Genomic DNA, 15,652 nt, shown 5'->3' with positions numbered 1-15,652 from the left:
CCCTATAAAATTCATTTCTATTAACTTTCTATTGAGCACCAGTTAATAAGACTATGATGATTCCTTCTGGAATTATGATTGAAGAAAGAAAAAAACACTGATGTTACTTTTTAAATCTAAACTTTTATAACCAATCTGCTACTTGGTACGTCAGTGTTTGAGTGGAAAGGCTCAAATTAACTCAAATATGCCTCACAATATGTAGCTTATTTTCAGTTTCACAGGGACACACACATATATCCCAATAAATCAAACTATAGGAGTAAACCTATTATAATAGTCTTAGTAATAAATATTATCAAATTAAAAAATTAAAGGATTTATTCTTTATAAAGTACATGCTTATTTTGGCTAGTACTCAAGAACTTGAGCGGGCCTTACCAGTACTATTTAAAAAAACAACAACAAAAAAACAAACTCTTTTAGGAATACATGGACCACCCAGATTAGTATTAAAAAATCATTATTCTAATGCCTACCATCATCTGTTAGTTTTGCCCCTGTTCCTGACTTCATATAAATGGAATCATACAGTATATTCTTTTTATGGGGCTTCTTTTGCTCAATATAAGGTTAGCCTTACCATAACTTATTAAAATGGAAGAAATAAAAATTATAAACTATTTTGACAAGGGCTGTGTCTACTTAATTTTTATAAAATGCCTAGCTTATAATAAATGTTTTTATACATAAAACACATGGAATGGACTGTCTTTAGAGTCAACCTGGAGGTACTGTTACCACAGATCCAAATAAGCAGTTGGTACAGATGATCCAGAACAGATTAAAATATTATATACTATATATCCCAATTTTTGGTACATGATATTTTTAGAAAAGGATAAGTTAGTCCTGGCTAAACTCACCTTTGTTGTGTCATGTGCACTCAATATGCCTTCTACAATATCAGATAGATCAGTATGTAATTCCTTTAAAAAGAGAAATTCAAAGGAGTAATTAGGAAAGAGTTGATACCATTTTTATTATTCAGTGGCCAAAATATACTATATTTTGACCAAGTATTTTTTATTACCATAAATAGAATTTTATATTTGCTTTTAAAAATTACAATTATCCTGTAGTTTCATTCTTACTTTATACAGCTTATTAAATTTTCTAAGGCAAATTCTCTACCCAGTTTTGCATCTTCAGCAATGAATATTTTGAGTAGCATAATTCAGCAACTAACAGTAATAAAAAATCCTTTTCATTCGCTGACTTTAAAAAAATTCTCCACTCCATTTTCCTATTGGAAGTTACATACAATAAGATGTTTAAAATCAGAACTTACTGGGATATCATCAGTGCGGTTGTCCTTCCAGACCTCTAAAAGTGCAACCACCATGTCTCTCAGTTCAACCCTAGAGAGAACTCCATCTCGGTCAACATCAAATACCTTGAAGCAAACTAAAAAAAAAAAAAAAAAACTCTTATGAAGGGGAATTAGTTTTATGTTTAGAAGTACAATACATTTCACTAGAAGCTGCCCTAGTAAAATTACTGAATTTCTCAAACAAATATATTCTGGATTAAGTTCTCATCTAGAGCAGACATAGAAATATGTCATTAAAGTCCCCTGAACATGTAGGACTAACTGCACACTTCACTAATCTGTCTCTCTCAAAATTTTTTTTAAAATATATTTTATTGATCTTTTACAGAGAGGAAGGGAGAGAGATAGAGAGTTAGAAACATCAATCAGCTGCCTCCTGCACACCCCCTACTGGGGATGTGTCCGCAACCAAGGTACATGCCCTTGACCGGAATCAAACCTGGGACCCTTCAGTCTGCAGGCTGAAGCTCTATCCACTGAGCCAAACTGGTTAGGACTGTCTCTCTCAAATTTGAAAACAAAAAAGGGGGCCAATAAATATTACCATACCTCACAGGTTTTAAGGAGGTAATTCAAGCCCTTAAATTAATTTCTAATATTTAAAACTGATCACTGAAGAGTTGATTCTTCTAATGATGAAAATATTCAATCTACATTAAGAATCAATGACAAGCTGGTATTAAGATAGTCTACTTCCATTTTGCCTCTCCAATTAAACTAATATACACTCAAAGTTTTGCCAAAGAAGAATTTCAACTCTTCAATGAAATTTATATATAATACTAGAGGGCCGATGCACAAAAATTTGTGCAAGAGTAGGCCTTCCTTTCCCTGGCTGCTGGCACCCGGGACCCGGCTGGCTTCCCTCTGGCCCTGGCTTCATCAGGAAGAATGTCCAGAATGACGTCTGGTCTAATTAGCATGTTACCCTCTTATTATTATAGATTGTAAGAATTAGAAATATAAGCACTTTGCTAATTAACTCCAAATGAATCACTAGTTTTTTAACTTTCATTGGTCCATCAGCAAATAATTTTAAAAAGTTTTTAACTCCATAATTAAGATCAAGTGAGAAGCAAAAATTTCAGCCTCTCTTTTTAATATTAACACTTTATTTTTTTGTTAACCTTCACCCGAGGATACTTTTCCACTGATTTTTAGAGTGGAAGGGAGGAGGAGAGACAGTGAGAGAAACATCAATGTGAGAGAGACACATTGATTGGCTGCCTCCCGCACGCTCCTCAACCAGGGCTGGGGATAGAGTCTGAAACCAAGGTATATGCCCTTGACAGAATCAAACCCGTGACCCTTTGGTCCACAGGCAGATGCTCTACTCACTGAGCAAAACTGACTAGGGCAATATTAGCACTTTAATGGGAACAAATAATCCTATATAATAAAGAGCTAATATGCTAATTAGACTGAACAGCCAAACGACCTTCCAGACATCCTTCCAGACGAAGTAAGGGCTGTGAGGGGCTGTGAGGGCCGAGCCCCTTGCACAAATTTCATGCATGGGGCCTCTAGTCTATCATAAATCCAGGTCAAACTAATGGTATATCATCATGAAAAAAAAGAAGAAATCTAAGTTTTTAATATTAAGTAATAATCTATTTCATACACACCCAAAATAATTATGCTGTTAAAGTGCATTATTGTAATATTACTGAAGGTCAAAATATTCAAATAGCACACTCAAAACAGACAACATTTATGATCTGTATTTTAGAAAGACAGATAATAACCTTAGTAAATATATCAGTATTAGGTACCAATTAAATGTAAACAGCATTTTGTGAATTATGGTTAAGATTTAATATGTAACATGCTTATAAATTATGCTATAACATTTTAGCTAGATTTAAATGACCAATTTAGTATTTAATAAAACTGTGTTTTGATCATAAATTTCACTTTGCTATTAAAATATTTATACAAATCATAGAAAATGAGTTGTACTTCCAATTATGCAAGGCACTGAATTCTCTATATAGACTACTAGAAAATATTTTCTAGGGGGGGAAAAAAGAAAATAGTTTTTAAATGTTTAACATTTTCAAATATATTATGGCTGAAATAGTTTCTTTATCATGAACTGTAAATTCATCAGGACACTCAACCCCACCTATATATATAGGTGACCGTATGACTGTCCGACCATCCAGCCAGTATCTATGACACACACTGACCACCAAGGGGCAGATACTCAACACAGGAGCTGCGGTGACTTGGCAGCAGCGGTTCTTGGGTGACGCACCCCGGAACCAGAGAGGAGGGAGCCCGATTCCTCACAGGGCCACGCGATTCCACGATTCCACCTTCCGCTGTGGGTTATGTTGCTCCTGGGGCACTGTCGGCCCTGAATCTGGTTTATTGCACACTTGCATTTGTGTTCCACACCCTGTACAAAAGCAACTTTGTAGGGTGCCCTCTTGCACTCGGGGATCCCTCGGGGGATGTCAGAGAGCTGGTTTCAGCCCAATCCCCACAGGCCAGGCCAAGGGACCCCACCTGCCAGAGGGACCCCACTCACTCTGCAGACGCCGGTGGTGCCACCCAGTCCTGCACTGCTAGCCACCTCCTGGGACCACCTCCATCAGTCCCTGCACGGGAACCAGTGCTGTGAGCCAGAAGATCTGTCTCCCCCTGCCCTCCCCTTACACTCCACAGATGCCATTCAAGTCACGGTACCGCCCCAGAAATTCTAATTAATTTCCTTTCAATGTGCACGAATCTGTGCACCAGGGCCACTAGTTATTAATCACAAAGATACCAAACTGCTCCACAGTGCAAAGAATAGATGATTGAATCCTTAGAATGGCTTCAATAAAATATCAACATGAGACTGCTATATGCTAATCTGACAAAGTGATGAAAATTCAAGCCTTAATCCACAGACGATTTTAGATGAATACTAATTTTGTCACTGTATACTTTGCAAATTTTGTGACAATGTTTAACTTACATTTTTGTCTTTCAGCCAGGGGTCCCCTGCAACAGGCTGATAACCCACAGGATATCTCCTTAAAATCTATGTGATTGTCACGATTTTCATCAAAAGCATTAAACAAACCTGTAAAATCGGAAAAGACACCATAAACCAAAGCAACCAAACTTCCTACTGTTATAATAACATATTTATAAAAGCAGGCATGACTCCCATAAACTGGCCAAATATTTTTTAAAAAAGAGTTTATCAGTAGTTTCAGGAAGTTATTTTTTTTTTTCTTTTGGTATAAGTATAACTAAAACTTAAGATCCTAGCAGAAATACATTACTATCATTTAGTGTTTGGTTATGTCTGCCTCTCTCTATTTTGTATCAGTTTTAACCACTAAAATGGCTATAGTGTACAAAATAAAATTTAATTCAAAATCAGAAATTATTTAGAAAGATTGAGAAGTAAAAGGATGCCCTAGCCAGTTTGACACATTGGATAGAGTGTCAGACTGCAGACCAAAGGGTCCCAGGTTCAATTATGGTCAAGGGCACGTACCTCAGTTGCAGGCTCCTCCCCGGCTCAGGCCCTAGTCAGGGCTTGTGCAGGAGGCAACCAATCAATGTGTTTCTCCCACATCAATATTTCTCTCTGTCATTCCCTCTCTCTTCCATTCTCCCAAAAAATAAATGGAAAAATATCCTCAGGTGAGGATTAACAAAAAAAAAGGAAAAAGGAAAAGTTTAACTGCACACTCAAAGATATAACATACTATTATTTTTATCTTTTTATCTTTATTATTGAGAGTATTACAGATTTCTCCCTTCTCCTCCTGTATTCTTCCCCTCTACCCAGTTCCCACCCTGCCCCAGGCCTTCACCACCCTATTGTCTATGTCCATAGGTAATGCATATATGCATATAAATTCTTTGGTTAATCTCTTCCCGCCCTCTGAGATTCTTCATTCTGTTCCATGTTTTTACGCCTTTGGTTCTATTTTACTCATTAGTTTATTTTGTTCATTAGATTCCTTGTACATTTATTTTGATTTTAACCTGCTGTTATTAATAAGCTCCTATAAAGCTCTTCCATGACATGAAGAAAAATAACACATTATATTAAGAGAAGTTCTATACTGCACTCTTCTTTGTACTACATAATCCTATAAAATAAAGAGGTAATATGCAAATTGACCATCACTCCAACAAATAAGATGGCCACCCCCATGTGGTCAAAGATGGCCACCACAAGATGGCCAGCAGGAGAGGACAGTTGGGAAGGACCAGGCCTGCAAGGGAAGGCAGTTGGGGGCGATCAGGCCTGCAGGGGAGGGCAGTTAGGTGTGACCAGGCCTGCAGGGGAGAGCAGTTGGGGACGACCAGGCTGGCAGGGGAGGGCAGTTGGGGGCGACCAGGCCTGCAGGGGAGGGCAGTTAGGGGCGACCAGGCTGGCAAGGGAGGGCAGTTGGGGGCAATCGGGCCAACAGGGGAGCAGTTAAGCGTCGATCAGGCTGGCAGGGGAATGGTTAGGGGGTAATCAGGCTGGCAGGCAGAAGTGGTTAGGAGCAATCAGGCAGGCAGGCAGGCAGGCAAGCAAGCGGTTGGGAGCCAGCAGTGCTGGATTGTGAGAGGGATCCAGATTGGAGAGGGTGCAGGCAGGGCTAGGGATACACACACACACACCGCCATGACGAATGTCATGCACTGGGCCTCTAGTCTTTTTTAAATGAGTATTTAAATTTCAGAAAGAAAAGGGATTTATAATCCAATCCTGTGGTTTTCAAATATTTTGTAAAAGGTAGAAATAAAATTATTTTGATTTAAAATGATTTATCAAATTCTCCAACTCAGAAAAGGTAAAAACACAGCTGTCCTGTTGAAGTGGGTGAAAGTCCAGGGCCTTATCAGTTCTGGCTCCCCTAACAAGTACTTCTGAAGTACCCTAAAAATCTGAAGAATACAGATTATATATTCCAAGAATGTAATTCCATACCCTCAGTTTAAAGAGTAGAAAACTAAAAACTCAGAAGGGGGTTCCCAAAAGGAAGAAGTTTAAAAAGATCAGAGGAAGCAGAACCCAAATATTCAGATTCCAAATATGTTTTTGTGTGATATCACCTACAATTACTCTTTGTATCCCTAATGTTTTAAAAAAGTCATAGCACGCCTGGCTGGTGTGGTTCAGTGGTTGAGCATCGACCCATGCACCAAGAGGTTGCCAGTTTCATTCCTGGTCAGAGCTTATGCTCATATTGTGGACTCAATCCCTAGTGGGGGGCATGCAGGAGGCAGCCAATCTATTGATGTTTCTATCTCTCTCTCCTTCTCCCTTCCAATAAAAACATAGATATTTTTTAGAAAGTCATAGCAATGGAAAGTTTAGAGCCAGCAGGGACCTCAGAGATGGTCCAGTAGTTTCTTAATTTCTTTTGGTAGTTGGGGTGGGGGGAGAATATAGCAATGGAAACTTCTTACGTAAAAGAAAAAAAAGTAGAGGCACTCAAATTGAGGAAGAAATGGGGCTAAAAAAAACCTTGGTCCTGGTTGATGTGGTTCAGTGGTTACAGTATCAGCCCTGCCCACTGAGGGATCATGAGTTCAATTCAGGTCAAGGGCACATACCTGGGTTCGCACCCAGGCTCCAGTTGGAGCGTGTGCAGGAGGCAACCAGTTGATGTGTCTCTCTTGAATCTATGTTTCTCTCTCTCTCTCTCTCTCTCTATCCGCCTTCCCTCCCTCCTTTCCAGTCTCTGAAAAGCAATGAAAAAAGTATCCTCATGTGAGGATTAACAAAAAATAAACCCAAATAAAACAAAGCAAAAACCTGGAGCTCTGCCCATTCAGTGGCCATCATCCTAATCCCTGGCACCAGCTACTAAGGTAACTCTTTGGAGTACAGCTTCATAGCCATTGACTTGGTCAAACTAATTTATGCAAGGTCACATAGGTAGAACAGGATGCTCAAAACTACAATCTTAATTCCCATTTTAGTTTTTTTCCACTAAACTCTGCTATTTGCAAGAAACTTGCAAACCTGTAATATTATGGCCTTTAGAGTTAAGATATATTGGTTAGTAATAAGAGATGGGCTCAAATCTGTTTACCAAAAAACACTTGAAGAAAAGAGAATAATTCCTACCTTCACTTAGAGATGGGCGAATAGGTGGTGAAACCAAGGGGCCAAATGTCTCTAAATCAAATCGTCCAGTCCGGGATTGAGCCTTCAGCAACCAGTAACGTTTCTCCAGATCAATGATGTCTGATTCCTCCACTAAGAGTCATATCAAACAAAATTATAAAACCTCTCAGCCTCCTCTTCCGGGCTGTTTATCCTAATAATATAACTTTTAAGGATATATTTTAATTTCCCAATTTAATTGCTAAAAAAAACCACATAATCTATCTAAAACAAAATTCTGAAACACGAATACATTATATCTAAACTAGCATGAAAAGTAAATTCAAGTTAACATAAAAAAGATTTTAAAATAAAAAATTACTTTTGCAACTGCCCATTTAGTAGACTGCTTAAATCCAGTATGTAGAATAAACAACTGAAACATTTCTTTTTGGTATCCCACACCATTTTTATCTGTACTTATTTTTTATCAGTTTCAATCTCTATCTGGGGTTTAAAGATTCTATATACATATTCTCTCTACTATAAACATTCTAAGAGCAGAATCTATGTCTGATTCATCCTATCAATATGGTTACTACTTACAAATTCAATATTTATTAAGTAAATGAAAAAGAGTACGATAAAAGATATAAGTAACAAACTCAATAATGATAGCAGAGTTAGAGGATTTACGATGTGAAAGGTTATAGGAGCATCATGAAAACATGAACATTTTTCTTTCCTCATTCATCAGAAGGTATATATTTTTAAAACCACAGATACGCTAATCATAGTTATATTTTATATGTGCTTTCCCCCCTCTTTAAGGTACTAAAGTATTTCTGATTGATGTTTACATAATACACTAAATTAGAACACAGAAAAATCACACCAATTGCATCCCAATTTTTTTACCTTAATCTCCTTAAAAAACACAATTTCTTTACTGAAGTAGAAATGTGGAAAGACAAGTAGAACATATTTAGAGGAAAATAATGATCGGATTGGTCCTGGTTACCAATTAAAAACATGCTTTAGAGCTTCCTTTTAAGCTCACGTTAACTATTCATTTGGGGGTTACAGACTGCAATTCATTAATTAAATATTTGCCAAAACAAACTATAGTAAATTATATGTATTATATTATTATTACTCAAACACTTTGAATGAATTGACAGCTAAACACTTCTGAGAAGAGGGAAGGCAGCTAACCTTATTTTCCCTTAAAGAGGTAATAATTGCAGTAGTTGTTCTATTTGCAATTCATAAACCAACACCTAAAACATATACTTTATAAACTATATAGAAATTAATTTATTACCCATCTATAGATATTTTTTTTCTGGTTCACAATAGCAGCATACAATATTCCTAACATTCTAAATAGTTCTTGTCCTGCACAATGGGCAATCCTACTCAAGTCCCACCTTGTCAGAGGCTCCAGCTGCAGAAAAAACTCTTTAATGCCATAATTTTATTCTAATTTTTTTTAAAATATATTTTATTGATTTTTTACAGAGAGGGAGAGAGATAGAGAGTTAGAAACATCGATGGGAGAGAAACATCGATCAGCTGCCTCCTGCACATCTCCCACTGGGGATGTGCCCGCAACCCAGGTACATGCCCTTGACCGGAATCGAGCCTGGGACCCCTCAGTCCGCAGGCCGACGCTCTATCCACTGAGCCAAACCGGTTTCGGCATATTCTAATTTTTTAAAAAGCCAGGCAAAATGTCCAAGTGTTTTCAAACAGTCACAAAGTTCCTCAACATTTTTGAGGATGCAACCTTCTCAAAAGCAATGACTTTCTAAGATGTAATTAAAATGGCTGTAAGCCTTACATAATTTACAAGACAAGAGGATGAACAAGGAGGGACATGCAGATCTACTAGCGGCTTATGGTCTAAGAATCACTAAAGTACGTTTTTGTATTCAAAGTTTTTAACACTACAAACTAAACTGTGGCAAGGGAATACAATAATATACATATTTTTAGTTGAGATAATAAATGCTAAAATAGAGACAATGTAAATTTGAATTAGATATGAAAAGAAAAATAATCAAAATTAGTTATATGGCCCTAAAATTAGCCCAAAATACTGTATTAATTACCTGAGAATCCAGATTCTATTACTACAAGGAATCACTGAGGTAGCAAGCTTATTGACTCTTATGATACATTTTAGGGAAACTTCAAAAACTCTTTCTAAATTCTATGAAAAATATGATCAACATTAAGGAAAATTCACTCTCAGTTATTAAAACATAGTTCTTAAAAATCATAGTTATTTTATTATTTATTTCACTGTAGGTAAAGGACAATCATTCAATGATCTTGCCTGGATCAAATGAAATTAATTATTGAAGAGAAATAAAAAATAATCATTTGTGAGTATCCCAAGGGAAAAAGAAACTAGAAAAATGAATCTGCAAGATTCTCTGCAGTCTGAAGAAGATGGCTCACAACCACCACAACTGCCACATGACCAAATCCTTTTATCTGCAATTACAAGCTACTCATAAAGGATTAAAGAATAAAATGACTGTGTCAATCAACTGTCTTCAGGTCCTAAAATGGAAATAAGCATGCACTCTGGGATTCAAACATCCCACCTTTGACACCTATTAGTCATTTGATCTTGAGAAAATTTCTTTAACTTCTCACAGTCTTGGCTGCCTCTTTTCAGAATGGAGATGAAATGAAGGATTAAATGAGATAATGTACACAGAGATGGCACAAGGATTAAATGAAATAATGTACACAGAGTATAGTGCCTCCTCTAGAAAGTACCCAATCTGCATGTGGTAAATTTGAACCTTCCACAGAGCAAAGTATTGGGGGGGGGGGGGGGGGGGGGGGGGTGACGGGAAGTGGAGGGAAGGGAGGGAGGAAAAGTACAGGAACTATAATGAAAAATCATTTAATATTCTGCAAATATGTAATAAAAGTATAATATTATGTGTCTGACAAAAACTATAGATATGATTGTGAACAAACAACTATGTTTAGATTCTAATAAAAGTAAAAATTGGTCATTTTAATCTAATGTGGAAAGTACAATGAGGCAACAGACACAGGGTTTTTAGGGAGCATGTGAGCAGCTAGGCCCTGGAGGTCTTGCAGAGGCAAAAGAGTATTTACAAAAAGTCTGTAGGCAAGACAGGTAATAACAGGACAGAAACACAAACAAAAAAACTGTTGTGTTCTCTTATAATTCAAACACAAGAATAACTTATACAAGGACCTGTATCATGGACCCAAGATAAAAGACAAAAAACAAAAAAAAACTTTACTTTTCAGGGAGTAACAAAAAAAGAATGTTAAAGATGACAGACATTTCAACCTAGAACTAGAAGGCAGTTAGACAGAATGTAGGCATTTCAAAGGTTAGCATCTAAAGGATGAGCCTTCAAACTCAAGAAGAGAGCTGCCAGATTGTTTTTGGCTAGGACTATGCATGTTCAGTAGTAGAGGATAGATACACTGATCTAAGTATGTAAAATGAATTACATTTTGAGTTTATAGTCTGTGTCTCCAAACTCTAACACTATGTGGAGCTAAATAACTGTGAAAAAACAGATGGGGAAAGGGTATTTCAAGAAAAAGCCAAAAGACCAGGGTTTAGTCTTAGACTATTCTCTCAGATATGAAAAAAAGAGAATGAATTAACAGCTGTTCCAACCTATTTCAAACATTTAGTTATATAGAACACATTTACGCTCTATCTATATGTTCTCATGACTCTGAACATCATCACCAAGATGTTCAGCACTGCCTGGCAGGTGTGGCTCAGTGGTAGAGCATCAACCTATGAAATAGAAGATCACAGTTTGATTCCTGCTCAGGGCATATGACAGGGTTGCAGGCTTGATCCCCAGGAATGGGTGGGCAGGAGGCAGCCAATTAATGATTCTCTCTAATCATTGATGTTTCTATCTTTCTCCCTCTATCTTGCTCTCTGAAATCAATTTTAAAATATTTTTTAAAAATATGTTCAGCATTATTGCAAACACTGTCTATGTCTCTCTTCACTATAAATGGCTTTAAAAATTAATTTGTCATTAAGAACATTGTTTATACTTGACCAAAAAAATTTCTTATAAAATTAATCTTAGGTATTTAAATAGCAAACTATGAGAGATAAATATAAGCATCTTGATAAACATTTGGTTAAGATCTATTCAAGCATAAAAACTAGAACTTTGGGCTAAAGTTCTAATTCAATATCTTAAATTTAAATAAGAGGTAAGGTAACAATAGTTTGAAATTTGCAGTTCTGAAAATGTACTTGCCATGACAAAATCTAAAATCTTGTATAAGTCAAATCAGTTAATTACTCTAACTGTATTGAATACAAACAGCTCCTCAGTTTCATTTGTGATTTATATAAAAGAGAAAAAAATTTGATTAAATATGGCAGTATGTTCAACTGACTATGACTTCAAATTTCACTTTATAATTGTATGTGAGAAAGTAATTAAAGGCATCTGCATTCTAATATAAATATTACTTACAAGTGAAATATTGTAATTCCTTTATGTTTCCTGGATAACTTGGCTCATTACACAAATTTAAATAGTTATTGATGCTGTAAAATAAATATTTTCTGTCTACTTATAAATTAGTTAATAACAGTCTCTATTTTTATCACAAGTTTCCACTTTCCTGAAATATTATTTGAAAAGTATAAAGTAGCATATATGCTTTGAGTCGAAGAGCCTACAAAGATGTCAGTAGTGAATTGCTTAGACAGAAACTGAGAATTTATAAATGATAAATCAGTCATCAGAATGTAAACCTGCCCATGTCAGAATTTCTGTAAGATGTTTAACAGTAATTCTGATTTTGTGAAAATGCTCTAATAGTGAGGCCCACTAAGACAGTGGCGATTTGCTGAAGCTAGTAGCAAATTGAGTTTCTGCTGAACTTGTTTATTCTGGTTCCTTATTTTTATAAATTATAAAAGAAAACCAACTAGCAAGAAAAACTTTCCACAGATGTGGAGGAGTTCATTTTTGCACTGGTCTATAGCCCTTTGTTAGAAAATTGCCTGCTCCCAAAACAATTAGTCTCTGGAAACAGTGGGTGAAACTCACTGATATTCACAAGCCATGTATGTTTTCAATAATACAAGAGGATGCATATTCATTGTAAAGCACCTATTCTATACCAGGCATAGAGCTGAGTCCTGTAAAAGCCAAAAGTATCATTTCATGTACTCATAAAGGATAGCACAATATGCCACCCCAAATATGGCACTTTGGCATAAAGGATTATTTGGCATAAGGATTATTTTGAGTTGAGGGCAATTGAGAAGCAAATACAAGAAAAGCTCTCTGTCCTCCCCTATCTGCCTAATTTGTAAAGGTATCTTCCCTGCCCCTCTACCAGGAAGAACAGAAGTTACTCATCAGAGACAACCCTAGATCCTTATCACCAGAGGAAGGAATCTGTATAACAAACTTCATTAACAACCCTATCTGTTATTAGTTTCTCCATATTTTAGCCTTCCCACATTTTGCCATCCATAGAAGTTCAAAGCCCTTTTCTCTTTTTCTCCTCACTTCTCTACAAAATTATTGTATGTATTTTTTTGCTAGAATGATATATAAGCTCAAATTCTAACCACTCCTTGGAGTTATACATCAATGAATGCTCCCATGCAGGATGTTAATAAACTTTCATTTTCTTCCTATCTGTCTTTTTTCAGTCTAATTTAAAAGACCCAGCCAATGAACCCAATATGGATAAGGAAAAAAATTTTCCTCATCTACACTCCTTATAACATACCTATGAGGTAAGTTGTATCATTAGCCCTGTTCTTCAGAGAAGGAAAAAAGTTCAAAGAGATTAAATAAATTTCCCAGAGTTACATAAATAATAAGTGGCAGGGCCAGAGTGTTCACCCAAAGTCTGAAGAACTCAACATCATATCAGTATTTCTCAAAATGTAGTCCAGGGTCCATGAACATCAGATTACCCTGGAAATCTAGGAAAGTAGAGTCCTAGGGCGCACTGAATAAGTATCTTTGGTATTAGAATCAGTAAGTTGCACTTTTAATAAATACCCTTCCCAAATAATTCTAATGCTCAATAAAGGCTGGTAACTACTAATATATTATAGCGGCCTTATAGTTGATTAATTTTTTAAAATTTATTTTTATTGATTTCAGAGAAGAAAGATGAGGGAGAGAGAGATAGAAACATTAATTATGAGAGAGAATCACTGATTGGCTGCTTCTTGCATGCTCCCTACAGAGGATCGAGCCTGCAACGCGGGCATGTGCCCTTGACCGGAATTGAACCTGGGACCCTTCAGTCCTCAGGACGATGCTCTATCCACTGAGCCAAACTGGCTAGGGAATTGATTAGTTTTTTTAATTTTGAGGTAGCTCTCTTATAAGAAACAAGAATATGACAAAAATCAACTATGATGCCAGCAATTTGAACTTTAAATTTTTAAATTTAATTTTATAAATAATAGAAAATTAAAAGCATATTATTTCTTCAGGTTTTTACCACACACTATTATTGGCTTATTTCTACGGCCAATATGTGCATTACGGGAGTAGATAAAATAATTACATAATTCCCTTATATTTAATGGAAGCTGACCTTCCATGTGCCTTAATTTAATACTAATCAGTTTTCTGTATCTCACATCATTTATTTAAGCAAAAGGTTTAGAAAGGAAGATCTTAGAACTAACTTTTGACCTTTAGAAGTTCATTAAATTTGTAAAATATCATAATTAATTTCCCCCTAAAACATGATATGTCTTTATAAAAGCCCTCACATACTATGAAGTTGTTAAAACTTATTCAAATATAATTACCTTGGTCCTTCTCTTTGGTATAAGTTTAACCCTACAATCCTAAAATAACATATACCTACTGCTCACTGCTGGGAAAATCAAATGTATAAATCAGTATTTACAATGTAGACTTTTAATGGCTGAAAACTTTTTGACACAGTTAAGGCCAATAACATGCATTTAGTCCACTGCACTAAGAAAAACCCCAAGATAAACAGACCATAAGTATTGTACTCAAGGGACTTGTAACTTCTAAGGAGAAACCAAGCCATTTCCAAGACTCTAAGGCACGGGTCCTCACACTACGGCCCACGGGCCACATGCAAATACAAATATTGTATTTTTTCCCATTTTGTTTTTTTACTTCAAAATAAGATATGTGCAGTGTGCATAGGAATTTGTTCATAGTTTTTTTTTTAAACTATAGTCCGGCCCTCCAACGGTCTGAGGGACAGTGAACTGGACCCCTGTTTAAAAAGTTTGAGGACCCCTGCTCTAAGGTAAGGCAAAATGCATCTTAATTGCTTCAATTAAAATGTGAAGTATGCCCTGGCCGGTTTGGCTCAGTGGATGGAGTGTCAGCCTGCTGACTCAAGGGTCCCAGGTTCGATTCCAGTCAAGGGCATGTATCTTGGTTGCGGGCACATCCCCAGTGGGGGGGGGTGCAGGAGGCAGCTGATCGATGTTTCTCTCCCATTGATGTTTCTAACTCTCTATCCCTCTCCCTTCCTCTCTGTAAAAAAAATCAATAAAATATATTAAAAAATAAATTAAAAATTAAATGTGAAGTATGCAGAAATGCAAATGAAAAATTAATTCAAACTGTAGAAAAATGGAGACCACATGACAAAAGCAGCAGCATCTGAGCTCTTAAATTCCTTGGAATTTCTTGGGTAGTAGAAGCCTTTTGTTTTATTGCATAAGGTGACTCTTGGTGGGTTCCTGGATGGGGGCTGATTACCAGAAAGACCAAGCCATAATTAGAAACTGTAACTTTCAGTCCCACTTCCCAATCTGGAGAGGAAAAGGACCTGGAAATGAAGCCTCCATAAAAATCCCCAAAGTATGGGGTTCAGAGAGTTTCAAGACTGATGAACACATCCACATGCTAGCAGGTCTAGTTTATCCCAGCTCCACAGGGACAGAAGCTCTCTTTCAGATCTTGCCCTATGTATCTCTTCATCTGGCTGTTCATCTGTATCCTTTCACATATCCTGTATTATATAATAAATCAGTACTCATACCCATTTCCCTGAATCCTGTGAGCTATTTTAGCAAATTATCAAACCCAAGGAGGGACTCATAGGAACCTCTAATTTACAGATGATTGGTCAGAAGTACGGTGACAACCTGGACTTGTGATTGGTATCTGAAGTGGGGGACAGAGTCCTCAACCAGAGGGGCAGCCTTGTGGCACTGAGCCCTAAACCTAGTGGTGTCTATGCTA

At 36.6% G+C, this 15,652-nt stretch overlaps 1 protein-coding gene across 12 annotated transcripts in view; it reads right to left on the bottom strand.

Annotated features, from left to right (window-relative positions):
• The window catches only part of USP32 (ubiquitin specific peptidase 32), a 124,501-nt gene that overhangs the window by 59,084 nt on the left and 49,765 nt on the right, over window positions 1-15,652 (bottom strand). For 11 of the 12 annotated variants that reach the window (XM_036340272.1, XM_036340263.1, XM_036340267.1 and 8 more), the window contains 4 exons: window positions 7,410-7,541; window positions 4,299-4,406; window positions 1,292-1,407; window positions 867-929 (listed from right to left, as the gene is read on the bottom strand). In XM_036340272.1, the coding sequence (XP_036196165.1) occupies window positions 867-929; window positions 1,292-1,407; window positions 4,299-4,406; window positions 7,410-7,541 (419 nt within the window). The remainder of the gene's footprint in view (window positions 1-866; window positions 930-1,291; window positions 1,408-4,298; window positions 4,407-7,409; window positions 7,542-15,652) is intronic. The other variant, XM_036340268.1, reaches the window with a different exon arrangement.

This window comes from Myotis myotis, unplaced genomic scaffold (genome assembly GCF_014108235.1).
Source record: "Myotis myotis isolate mMyoMyo1 unplaced genomic scaffold, mMyoMyo1.p scaffold_m19_p_17, whole genome shotgun sequence".
Taxonomy (NCBI): Eukaryota; Metazoa; Chordata; class Mammalia; order Chiroptera; family Vespertilionidae; genus Myotis; species Myotis myotis.
The sequence above is the reverse complement of the archived record's forward strand: the minus strand, read 5'-3'. Positions and strand labels throughout refer to the sequence as shown.